Source organism: Megascapheus bottae, chromosome 8 (genome assembly GCF_031878675.1).
Source record: "Megascapheus bottae isolate mThoBot1 chromosome 8, mThoBot2.hap1, whole genome shotgun sequence".
Lineage (NCBI taxonomy): Eukaryota > Metazoa > Chordata > Mammalia > Rodentia > Geomyidae > Megascapheus > Megascapheus bottae.
In genome coordinates this window covers 67355145-67367450 of record NC_143516.1, presented here as the reverse complement: position 1 = coordinate 67367450, position 12306 = coordinate 67355145, and the positions used below count along the sequence as shown (strand labels likewise).

The window sequence follows — 12306 nt, the reverse complement described above, 5'->3', positions numbered from 1 at the left end:
ATGTATTTTTATTGACTTTGAAATCTTTTACATTAAAGCAATCTGTAACCACCACTGTGCTCTCTGTCTAGGCAAAATGCTTTAAAAATGCTAATGCTAGGGTATTTCATAAAACATAAATTAACCACAGGTGGATTCTATTTGCAAGCAGCCACACGTTCATAGAATGTGGGCGTGAACAAAGAGAAACAGAACTAACATTAGGAAGAACCATCGAATCATCATACAACTCAGTGTTAACAGTGCGGAGATAAACAGGTATCCGGTAGTTTTATGTTATGAATAATGTATTTTGTTATCAAAACACGATGCTTTGAACATGTTCTGATGAGATTTTTTTGTTACAATCCAGATTTAGGCCGTTTTAGAAAAGATATGCAGCGGCCTGTGGCTCATGCCTGTAGTCAGGGGCTGAGGTCTGAGGACCACAGATTGAAGTCAGCTCCGGCAAGGAAGTCTGTGGGACTCTTACTTCTAACCATTAAAACGCCAGAAATGAAGCTGTGGCTCAAGTGGAAGAACAAGTCTTGAACAAAAAGTTGAGGGACAGTCCCAGGCCCTGAGTTCAAGCTCCAATACCAATGCAAAAAAAAGAAAAGAAAAGAAAAAAGAAATAGTAGGTAACATTTTGAGTATTTTCTATGTAATAATCAGAGAGCTAATCACTATTTAGAGTTTCTTTCCTTCATATTAACAACCTAAAGTGAGCTTGATTATTATTTTGCTAAGCATGAAAGTCAAAAGAAGTTAATACTTTTATCCCATAGTCTTACTTTGAAGCATAGTTTTCTACTGTACTGCGTTAAAATATGTATATGTAGGGCCGGGAGTTTGGCCTAGTGCTTGCCTAGCATCCACAAAGACCCGGGTTCAATTCCTCGGTACCGCATACATAGAAAAAAGCAGGGGGGAGGGGGTTAAAAAGAAAAAAGAAAAAGAAAAAAGCCAGAAGTGGTGATGTGGCTCAAGTGGTAACACTCCAGCCTTAAGACAGTGCTCATGCCCTGAGCCCAAGCCCAGGACTGGCAAAAAAATATATATATATATAATATACACTTCTATAATGTATTATATAGAATATATTTCAGCCAAAAGTTAACTTGTATATGAAGAAGTCATTGTATATATTGCTCCTTACAAATATATGCATACATGTTTTTCTACTTTATGAAAAACAATTGGCAGAAGAACAAATAAAATGCATAAGTGGATGTAGACATCCCAGTTCAGATATAAGATGGGATTTGCATATTAGCTTCACACTAGCTCAAGCAATCTTGAAGTTTCCTGATATATAATAAAGAAAACGTAACACCCCCCAACTCCACTGAAGCACTAAATCAAAGCCTATATTTCCAAATTGGCTAATCATGGCAGAAAAGAACAGATATGTGGATGGATGGATGGATGGATGAATGGAAGGATAGATAAATTGATGGATAATTGGAAAGATGGAAGGATGAATGATGAGAAGACTATAGATAGACGAATAGGAGACTATACTATAATAGAATAAAGCAAAGCTGAAAACAAATGTTGTTCTTCTTGGTGAAGTGGCAAGACTTGTCTTCTGGTATTTGAGATATCACTGGAAAGGATGCATTGTTTGTTGGTAGAAATCCTCAGAAGTATGATAAGTTGACTACCTTCCATAGGCATTAATTTATAGTTACCATGCAAGACTAGTATATATAATTAATACTATCTACCCCGCTATGAAAAATTAGTTCATTTTCATTTCATGATACCCCAAACAGTTGAAATTGTTGCACTGCAGAAAAGCAGTCAACTGTCCACATTACATGCTGTGTTTGCACATTAAACTGGCTGGATGGATAACTTGTTGAGGAAAAAGATGCCATGCTATGACCAAGCCAGCCTGAAGCTAGTGCTAGATGTCTTGGGTCTTATCTGTGCCAGTGGAATGAGTTATTCAATCTCTCCAGAACTAATATTCTCATTTGTCCTGGTGCCAGTGGCTTATTGCTATAATCTTAGCTATTCAGAATTGTGAGATGTGAGAACGACAGTTCAAAGCTAGCCTAACAGGAAAGACTGTGAGATTCTTATCTCCAGTCCATCACTGGAAATCTGAATGTGAAGCTGTGACTCAAGTGGTAGAGTGCCGCTAGCCTTGAACAAAAAAGCTCAGAGACAGCGCCCAGCTCCTGACTTCAAGTCCTAGAACAAGCAAGAAAGGAAGGAAGGAAAGTAGGAAGGAAGGGAGGGAGGGAATAACATAAAACTAAAACTGTCTTTCACAAAAATTTATGCCCCTCTAAATCTAGATTAATTAGAAATATGTCCAATTCTCGGAGAATTTAAATGCAAAGTGTAAAATTTTCTGAGAAATAGTTAATGTGTGACATATGTACTCAAAAGAGAATATATATATATATATATATATATATATATATATATACCAGGCCATAAAGAGTATTAGCTAGGTTAAAAGTTTGGTGAAGTGTCTTTTATGACTAGAAAAATAACAAAGATAAACCGGGCTCGGTGGCTCTTGCCTGTAATCCTAGCTACTCAGGAGACTGAGAGATGAGGACTGTGGTTCTCGGTCAGCCCAAGCACTAAAAAACTAGAGACGCTTATTTCTAATGAATCACTAGAAAACAGGAAGCGGGACTGTGACTCAAGGGGAAGTGCAATAGCCTGAGCTGAAAAGCTTAGGGACAATTCCCAGGCCCAGGGGTAAGGTGGTAGCCTTGGCTCACACCTGTAATCCTAGCAACTCAGGAGGCTGAGATCTGAGGATCAAGGTTCAAAGCCAGCCTGGGCACAAAAGGACCTGAGGCTTATCTCCAATTATCCTCTAGAAAATGGGAAGTGGGGCTTGCTCAAGGGTAGTGTGGTACGCAGCCTTGAGCTGAAGAGCTCAGGGACAGCACCCAGGCCAAGTCCAAGCCCTATGACCCACAAAAATAAATCAATAAAATAAATAAAACAATAAATAGATAGAAATAGTGGAAACAGTATGAATTTAAGAGTGATGTATGACTCATGGAAAAGGAAAAGTAATTATATCTACTTTAGAACTAAGGTCAAAATGGCTTAGTACCAAACAGAGACCCAAGTATGAATGTGAAAACGTCCCCATCAGAAAGATTTTAAGGACATTGTTACCAGTCCCTTGTCCCCAGAAAAGTTCTGGCCACCAATTTTCTTCATCCTTCCCAAGCTCCTGGGACCACTTAGTTGGTAGTTAACACCAGAGCTGTGCTGTCCAGCGAGGGAACAGCCAGACACATGTGGACACTTGAACTGTGCCAGTCCAAAATAAAATGTGTTGCAAGTATAAAATCCACACCCAATTTCAAAAACCCTCGCACAAAGAAAATGCAAAATATTTCCACTCATCATTTGTAGATTCATTTCATCATGAAATAATATTTGGCTAAATAAAATATATATTACAAAAATTATTTTCCACTCTTCCTTTTTGTTTATTTAATGTGACAATAAGAAAATTTCAGCCGGACACTGCTGGCTCACACCTATAATCCTAGCTACATAGGAGGATTAAGGTTTGAAGTTAGTCTGAGCAGAAAAGTCCGTAAGAGTCTTATCTCCAATTAACTAGCAAAAAGCAGGCCGTGGAGGGGTGGCTCAAGTGGCAAAGCACCAGCCTTGAGTGGAAAATGCCAAATGAAAGCTCAAGGACCTGAGTCTGAGCCTCAATACCAACACCAGAAAAAAAAAAAAGAAAAAGAAACGAAAATTCAAAGGTACATACAGGGCTTGAATTTGTGCCTCATTTTTCCATTTGATTCAAGCCAAACTAGTAAGTAAACCCCCTCCCGGCCCCAAAATGAAGCCTATTCTGACCTAAGGAAATGAAAGACGAGCAAAGATACAGCTTTAAAAAGTCAAAGAAAGAACTACACCACATGTCAATCATTACAAATTTAATGGAAATAAACAGAAATGTAAATAGCAAAGTGGCTAAGTAGCCATTATCCAATTCACAATTTTTTCCACTTCAATCATTTCCAACCTAATTCTTTTCCTAAGAATTCTCAAATCAAGCAACTATTTTCTTAATGAGCAATAAATGAGCCACTTCAATGAATTATCTAAAAATACCTCTAGTAGCCCTTCCAGAAGTTCCTCAAATAAAATTCCTTCCTAACAACGACACTGGAACGCTTTCTCATCTCAATAACACTTCAACCACACCACTCAGAAACACCTCGACATTCGCAGGAAATTAATGACACTTTTCTGAACATGCCATACATTCAGAAGGCTGATTTTCCTGATCTTAACTTTCCATACCTGTAGTTTTGAACTAGACAGTGTTTGAAAATCTCAGTGTTGCTGAGAGCCAGTGGCTCACACCTCTAGCCCCAGCTCCTGACAGACTGAGAACTGAAGATCATGGTTCCATGCCAGCCCAGACATACAAGTCCATGAGAATCTTATGTGCAATGAACCAGCAAAGAACTAGAAGTGGGTTTAATGGTAGAGTGACAGCCTTGAGCTAAAGGTCCTGAGTTCAAGCCCCACTATAAGGATCAAAAACACAAAACTGAGCAATAAAACATGTATTGTCGTGAAATACCTTTACCTTTTCATGTCCCTCAGAAAAACTGGTAAATCACCTGTAGAAGTGCTCCTTTAACTTCTTTTTAAATGAAAGATAGATGTATAGATAGATAGATAGATGATAGATATCTTTAATAGAATGACAGTTTATCTTATAGAATCAGACTACTGTACCCTCTGAAAATCACCAGCGTCTCCATGCAATTAATCAATATATATTTTTTTAAAAAAAAGCAACTGCTTCTGTAAAAATGGGGAAATTAAAACACCAAATTAACCCAAAGATTGGGCTAAACGTCTTTTTTTAATGCTTGGACCTCTGTGGCAAATGCCTACAATCCGAAGCTACTCCCGAGGCTGAGACTTGAGGATGTAAATTCTAAAGCCAGCAGGACAGGAAAACCCATAGACTCTTATCTCCAGTCAATGCCCTGAAAGCCACAAGTGGCACTGTGGCTCAAACGGTGGAGTGCCAGCCTTGCGTGGGGACAAACATGCCCTGAGTTTAAGGTGCGCACATGCGCGCACACAGGCGCACACACACGCGCGCGCGCACACGCGCACACCACGGTGGTGTATTTGTTTGGCCCCCCAGCTGACCTCCGCTGGTCCCCACGGCTTTGCCCAGCCCTTGGGCTCCCCACAAAGCAGGCAGACGCCAAGCTCCTACTGTTGGAGTCTTTTATTTCACGACGTCCCCACGGTCGTCCCCGCGGTCGTCCCCGTGGTCGCAGCACGTCCCCGCCTCCACTCCTCTGGCGCGGGTCCGGAGGCGCGGAGGCAGCGATCGCCCTCTCCCGGCGGCGGGCGCAGGTGCCGGCAGGCGGTGGCGGTGCGGACAGCACACCGCGTAGACAAGGCTACACACAGGGAGAGGATGGAGCAGAACACAAAGGAGCCGGGCCTGAGAGCCCGAGAAGGGACACACGGCGGAGAAGGGAGCGCCTCTCTGGAGCAGAGTCCACCAGGGAAAGCGCGAGATGCAGAGCAAACAGAGCAAGCCACAGGAGCAGGAAAGAGGTGTGCTTGGGTTTGATCTGGTTTCCTTTCTCGAGTTATGCAGTATCCCTGGAGAAGGGACAAAGAGGAATCTTTACCTTCTGCCTCAATGGAAGACAGGAGCAGGGCTGCGACCAGGGCGGCCAGCACTGCGGGCAGCTTGGTCCTCATGTTCCCCGGGCCTCGGAGCTCACAGCCTCATGAAAGGATCTGCAGGGAGCAAGCAGGATGGCATCAGAACCAACCGGGCCGGAGCAGGCCTGGAACCAGGTTAGAAGTGGAACTGGCCGTGGCCCAAGGCCTCAATCCCAATGCATAATGGATCCATTGTGGAAGCATAACTTCAAGTTCATCTACATAAGTGTAATCATGGCACTAGGAGGGAGTTCAAGTTTAAAGAGGGTCTTGTTTTTCTGGGGGCTGGTCCCCCATCCGGGGAAGGCTCCCTGCTCCCTCATGACTTCATCCAGCCTGGGTGATGGCTAATTCAGAAGTCATTGTATTCCTGACTCAACTCAATGTCTCTTCCAGCTGGGGATGTGATTTGGCTTTTTCCTAGCTGCTAAACTCTTTAAGTAACTGTACTTTAGTGGTCTCCGGGTAGTTTGGAAAAGTATAATAAACCTCTTTTACTCCCTTTCTTTTCCCTCATTTTGCTCTGCCTACAAATAGCAAAATCTTCTAGGGTCTGAAATGAATTATATAGACTATAAATGAATTATATAGAAAGGCCCACTTAAAACTTGCAATGTTATTTCTCACATGTGATAAATCTTTTACCAAACAGGAGAGGAAAAACAACTTGAAAGCACACACTAAAAAGAGACAAACAGGGAAGACAGAACATTTCTTGTCTGTTTTCCAAAAATGCTTAATAAACAAAAAAATAGTCATTGTAACAAGTAATCATTGCATTTAACTCTTCATTTCTTCTGGAAGACAAGTTTCATAGGCTTCCAAGAAGAGTGTGTTCTATTTCAAATTTTCCTGATTCTGTGACTACATAATTAATTCCTTAAGAACAACAAAAAAAGTATTTATCTTTTGTAGTTTGCCAACATACAGTAGGTGTTTAGTCGGCGCCTTAAGAAATCTAGGTTCCAATCTAGAGACAAACCATACCAGCAGTGAAATGATCTGGAAAGCTGCCAATGGCAAAAGCTAAAAAGAGAGTGAATTCTGTAATAAGAATTATTCTAAGACAACAATCTAGGCCTCATGAAAACTGGAGTGGGGAAGGGGACTCGTTCTTGAAAATCCAAAAAGAAGCCAAAGGTTGAGCACTGTTTGAGAAAAGAATCTGACAACCATCTTTGTCTAATTATTGGCACAATGCATTAGGAAAACTACACACACACACACACACACACACACACACACACACACACACACAGTGTAAATTGTATTTTAAACGTCTGATGAACCGGCGTGCCAAATTGCCTGAAGCTCCTTTTTTTTTTAATGAAGCCAAGATTAAAATTGCTGGCGCTCCTCAGGGGATCCAAGAACTGTTACTTTTTTTAAAATCAATTTTTGTCTTCCTAATTAGCAACTGTTTGACATTTCTCCTCTATTAGTAAAAAGCAAGAGGTGAGCCTGGTCCATTGTTCCATTCATCTGGCCTTCACGTTGCTATAATAATTTCCCACCCGGTTGGCAGTCGTGCTCACGAAAACTTGAAGGCTGACAACCCAGGAACTGCTGGAGCAGAAACCTGAGGGATGGCTGCGTGAACGCTGGGCGCAGCGCGCCCCCTGGCGGCCGGGCCGGGCCGGCGGGGCGAACGCACCCTCGGCGGGGGCCGGCACGCGGCCCCCGCCCGCCCGCTAGGCATTCCACCCGTATAGGTTCGAGAAAAGAGATCCTTTTCGGCCCAAACATTTATCCGAATGCTTAGCAACGCTCCATTGCGCATTCTCACCCGGACGTCGGAGCGCGGCCGCCCCTACGTGGCAGCACGGGCTTGCTTTCATGAATGAACCGGCGTCCGAGGAGGGGTGGGGGCGCCTGGGGACCCGACGGTTCCCCGGTCACTGCGCACTGGTCCCGGCCGCGCGCGCGCGGAGCCGCGGGATCCCTTCCGATCCTCGCGCCATCCTCCTCTTTTGCGCCCCACGTCCTTGACCTAGGCCGAGGGCGCGCTCAACACCCCGGTCTCGCGCCCCCGAGCCCCCGGCCGCCGCGGTGCAGGGCGGGGCGGGGGGAGCCCAGCCCCTGCGGCTCTCACCGGGCCCCGCGCCTGGGGCCCCGGGTTCGCCTCCCCGGCTCCACGCGTGGCCCGTGCGCCCGCCGTCTCGGATCTCTCCGGGATTACGGGACATCGTCCGCCGGCTCGGAAGTCCGCGCCGGGGCCTCGGGCTGGGGAGGGGGCTTTCTCCAGAAGGAGGCTCCGGAGCGCGGCAGGGGAGGAAGCCCGACCCCGACCCACGGGCACACACGCGCGTGAGCTCGTGCACATGGGCGTGTGCACACGCGCACACATATGCACAGGCGCGCACACACAAAGACCTCCGGGCAGCCGGGACCCGGAGCCGCCGGCGCCCGCCTCGCTGAGCGTCCTCCCGGGTTCCGGAGCCCGGGTCCCCTCCCGGCGTCCTGGGAGCACCGTCCCGGGAACATCGCCCGCTCTGCTCCCCAACCCTGGCAGCATCTGCTCAGGAGATTCCTCCACACACGGCCGCCTCGGGCCATCAGATTTTGAAGAAAAGCCGCCGCTCCTTCTCCCCCAAGCCGCGCACGCACCCCACGCCCGCGCGCACACGCACGCGTGTCACCCGTCACCCACCCGGTGCTTAGGAGCAGTGTCCCTCCTTGTCTTTGGGGGACCCCGGGGGACTGACCTGAGACGATGGGCGACGGAGGTAGCGGCGGCGACCGAGGCGTCTGGGCAGCCCCGCAATCGCCCGCTTGGTCGGGGGATCCCCGTGCGGCCCGCGGGCTCCTGGCGGGCGCGGGAGCGCGGGCGGCGGCGGAGGCCGGGGAGGCGGAGGACCGCGGGAGGAGGCCGGGCCGGCGCGGGAGGAGGAGGGCCACGCCACGCGAGGAGCACCGGAGCGCGGCCAGACGCGTCCGGGACGGCCGCCTTCGCCGAGTGGGATGAGACTCCGCGCCGCGGGCTACTTAACGGAGGGCCGGTCCCGGCGCTCAGTTTACTGGGTTACGAAACGCCTGGGAAGGTGGACGGGTGCCACGGGGTGATGTATGCTCCCGGCGGTGAGGGAGCTCTGCTGTGGGGAACGTGTGCATACTTCGAGCATTCCTGCGGCGTGAGGTGGCGAGCGCCGGCCGCGCGCGGCGGCCCCGTCGGGGGCGGGGACGGAGGAGGGAAGGGGAGAGGGGCGACGGCCGCGGCCGGGGCCGGTGCCAAGGGAAGCCGCGGGCTCCGGCGCGGGCCGGGCGGGGGCGGCCGCGAGCTCGGCTTCCCCAGTCCCCGCGGTTTGCTTTCATCCCGGGCCCGCCCTCCCCTCTCCTTTGCGCACCGGCGAGCCGGGTCGACCCTCCCCCCACACCGTCCCTTCCACTGCCCCCCCCCCCGGCCGCCCCCCTCACCCCCCTCCGTCCGGGGTGCACTTAAAACCCATTCGCAGGGTTTCCATGAACTAACCGTCTGCGCACGCGGCGGAGCCTCGCCGCGGTCTCGTCCAAGCCCCGGCCATGGCTGGAAGTGGGGGCCCCACGCGGGGCGGGTAACCCCGAGGCCTGCCCAGGCCCGTCCCGGGGAAGGGGGAGGCGGTGGGGCTTCGAGGCCAGAAGGGGAAACCTCGTGCCAGGTTGGGGTAAACCCCGACCCCGCCCCCCCGCCCCTGGACATCGGGTGGACCGCGGCGCCCTGGAAAAGGGGCGGCCGCAGGTGGCTCGCGCCCGTGGCCTGAGCTACATAGCAGCCTGAGATCTGAGGGTCGTGGTTCGAAGCCAGCCGGAGCGCGAAAGTCTGTGGGACTCTCATCTCCCAGTCATCTCCAAAAGGTCAGGAGTGGAGCTATGGCTCCGTGGTAGAGTGCTCATGAGCGCCCAGGCTGTGAGTTCAAGTCCTGCCATCACACACACACGCACACACGCGCGGGGCACGGGACAGTCCGAACCTGGGCCTCGGGCTGGCACTCCCGGTTGTCAAATTGTCCCGTGCAGGCCTGGCGACAGCGACCTCCTGCGGGCCTCGTCACCTCTGAGGACGGGCGGGATGGACATGGGGCCGGCGCTTCCTGGCCGTCCCCACGTGGTTGGCCGCGGCCCCCGAGCGCGCAGCCTGCGAGCCCCGCGCGCCCCGCGCCCCGCGCGCCCGCCGCCTCCAGCCCCCGCCGCGGCGGAAGCGAGCGCGAGCGGCGGGAGCGCGGGCCGCCTGGGAAGCGCCGGCGCGGCACATTCCCCGAGCGCGCACGGCCCACGCGCGGCGGCGCAGCCGGGCCGCGAGCACAAAGGGGCCACATAGCGCCGGCCTCCGCCCCACACGTCCCGTCCCTCCCGGCCTGGCCAGCCCCACCTCCGCTCCCCCAACACCGCCATCGCCCCAGCGGCCAAGAACCCCGGCCCGGCCCCTGCGCCACGGTCCCCACCACGTGCACGCCCGGGGAAACCGAGTCCCGGCCATCCGCGGGTGGCGGTAGAACCCGGAGGACAGGAGTGTCCCACCGCTCAGGCACCTCGAGGCGACGGGGTGCCAGCGACGGCCCGTGTGGCCCCCCACCAGTCCCCAGCTCGGGCCAAGGTCGCTGCGCCCCTCCGGCCAGGCCGGGAGCAGCCATGGCGTCCACGTTTGCACTCTTAACTTATGTGAGTGTGCGTGAGCGTGTGTTCGCGTGGAGCAGAGTTAACCTTCGGGTGCTGATTTCCTTCAGGGTGTGTGTGTGTGTGTGTGTGTGTGTGTGTGTGTGTGTGTGTGTGTGTGTGTGCGACCCTGGGGCGGCAGGCAGCACGAGGGGTCCGGGGACCCCGGGAACAAGCTTCTCATCCATCTACCAACTTAGATTCCAGGCTCTGATGTGCAAGTAACACAGATGCAAAAGCCTGCCTGGGGTCGGGGTGCGTCTAGTGTAGGCAAGAAGGGGAGAGGGTGGAGGGGGAGGGAGCGAGAAGGGGAGGATGGGGGGAGGGGGAGAAGGGAGGAGAGGAACCCACCTTGGGGACCACCTTGGGGCTGGCAGGGCTGAGAAGAGACATACAGAGAGAGCCAGTGCTGGGCTTGAACTCAGAGCCTCATGTTGTTCCTTAGTTAGTCTTTTTTTATTGTTTAGTTTGGGTTAGGTTGGGTTGGGTTTCTTTGCTCTACTGTTTGACTCCTACACTTCACTTCCAGCTTTTTGCTGGTTAATTGGAGGTAAGAGTCTCAGGGACTTTGGGGCCCAGACTAGCTTTGAGCCTTGGTCCTCTGATCCCAGCCTCCTGAGTAGCTAGGATTACATACATGAACTACCAGTTCTTGGCTCTAACACATTGTTTTATAGTTCATTCAGATGTTCTAAGCACAATATTTCAGACTTGGGAATGTGCCTTTGGGTCTGCGCCCTCTGGTGGAGAAAAGATGTCTAATCATTAACCAGACTGGATTTAAGCTTTATCCTGAGGATAGTGTATGCTAGAAACGATGAAAGATAGTTTTTTTAAGCAAGCTAAACGAAGCTCTATTTATTAGAAATATAAGTGTAGCAAAGACCAGAGATAAAAATTCAAATGCAGAAAGGGCCAGGGAAGTGTGTGTAATACCAATGTGGGAAATAGAGAAGGGGAAAACACAGGAAAGCAGTGAGACCAATACAAAATGCAGAACATTCTAGAGGGAAAAAAAAGATTCATTCTCCCCTCAAAGCAATGATAAAAAAGAGTACATTGTTAGGAAAGAAATACATAAGAGCTATAGCAACCTAGTCATAATAATTGCCAAGAATTATAAAGGGATTGGATGCTGGTGATTCCTGTTTGTAATCCTAGCTACTCAGGAGGCTGAGATCCAAGTTCAAGGTTGAAGACCAGCTTGGGCAAGGAAATCCAATAAACCTTTATTTTGTTAGGCAACTGAGTCACAAAAGTATTAGAATAAAGATCAGAAAAACAACCTCAACAGACTGGATCAACTTCAATGGAAAGTTGAAGCAGGAGGCCGTGATGACCTGAGAGAGTCAGGAAACACGAGGTGTGAGGTATTGGTGACAAGGGTGATGGGTAAAGATGGCTGGAGGTACAAAAAGTTTTAGGATGAGCTCCGAAAGTTTGTAGTTTGGGCCTGAAGGAATTAACACAGGCCAGAAGCCTGTCGAGCAAACACAGTGAACGGGTCCTGTGCAGCCAGGTGTGATCTGCTTCAGGCAGGCAGGGCCTCCTTCGGGGAATTCAGGTACCTAGTGGGGCAGCGGGAAGTGGACTTGCAAATTTTGAGATTGCAGATTCCTAGTTAACTGGTAAAAAGCTGGAAGTAGACGTGTGGCTCAAGTGGTAGAGTGCCGACCTTGAGCATGGAAGCTAAGCAAAGATTTGATTCCTTGGTATCATATACATAGTAAAAGTCGGAAATGGTGCTGTGGCTCAAGTGGTAGAGCCCTAGCCTTGAGACAGCCCAAGGACAGTGGCGCAGGCCTTGAGTTCAAGCCCTGGGACTGGCAAAAAAAAAAAAGAAAACTAAGTAAGGACCCTGAGTTAAAGCTTCACCAGCATACGTGTGTGTGCACAGGCACACATACACACACACACACACACACACACACACACACACACACACACACACACACTGAAATGTCTGAAAGTTGCAAGCTCACATAG

General features: G+C 50.2%; 1 protein-coding gene across 1 annotated transcript in view; it reads right to left on the bottom strand.

Moving 5' to 3' along the window:
* Col12a1 (collagen type XII alpha 1 chain) overlaps positions 1-8634 on the bottom strand; it is a 125616-nt gene extending 116982 nt beyond the window's left edge. Inside the window, exons 1-2 of the mRNA XM_090338543.1 lie at positions 8397-8634; positions 5655-5766 (exon numbers count right to left, since the gene is read on the bottom strand). Coding sequence (XP_090194669.1) covers positions 5655-5727 — 73 coding nt within the window. The 5' untranslated portion in view covers positions 5728-5766; positions 8397-8634. The remainder of the gene's footprint in view (positions 1-5654; positions 5767-8396) is intronic.
* Between the last annotated feature and the right edge of the window lie 3672 nt (positions 8635-12306).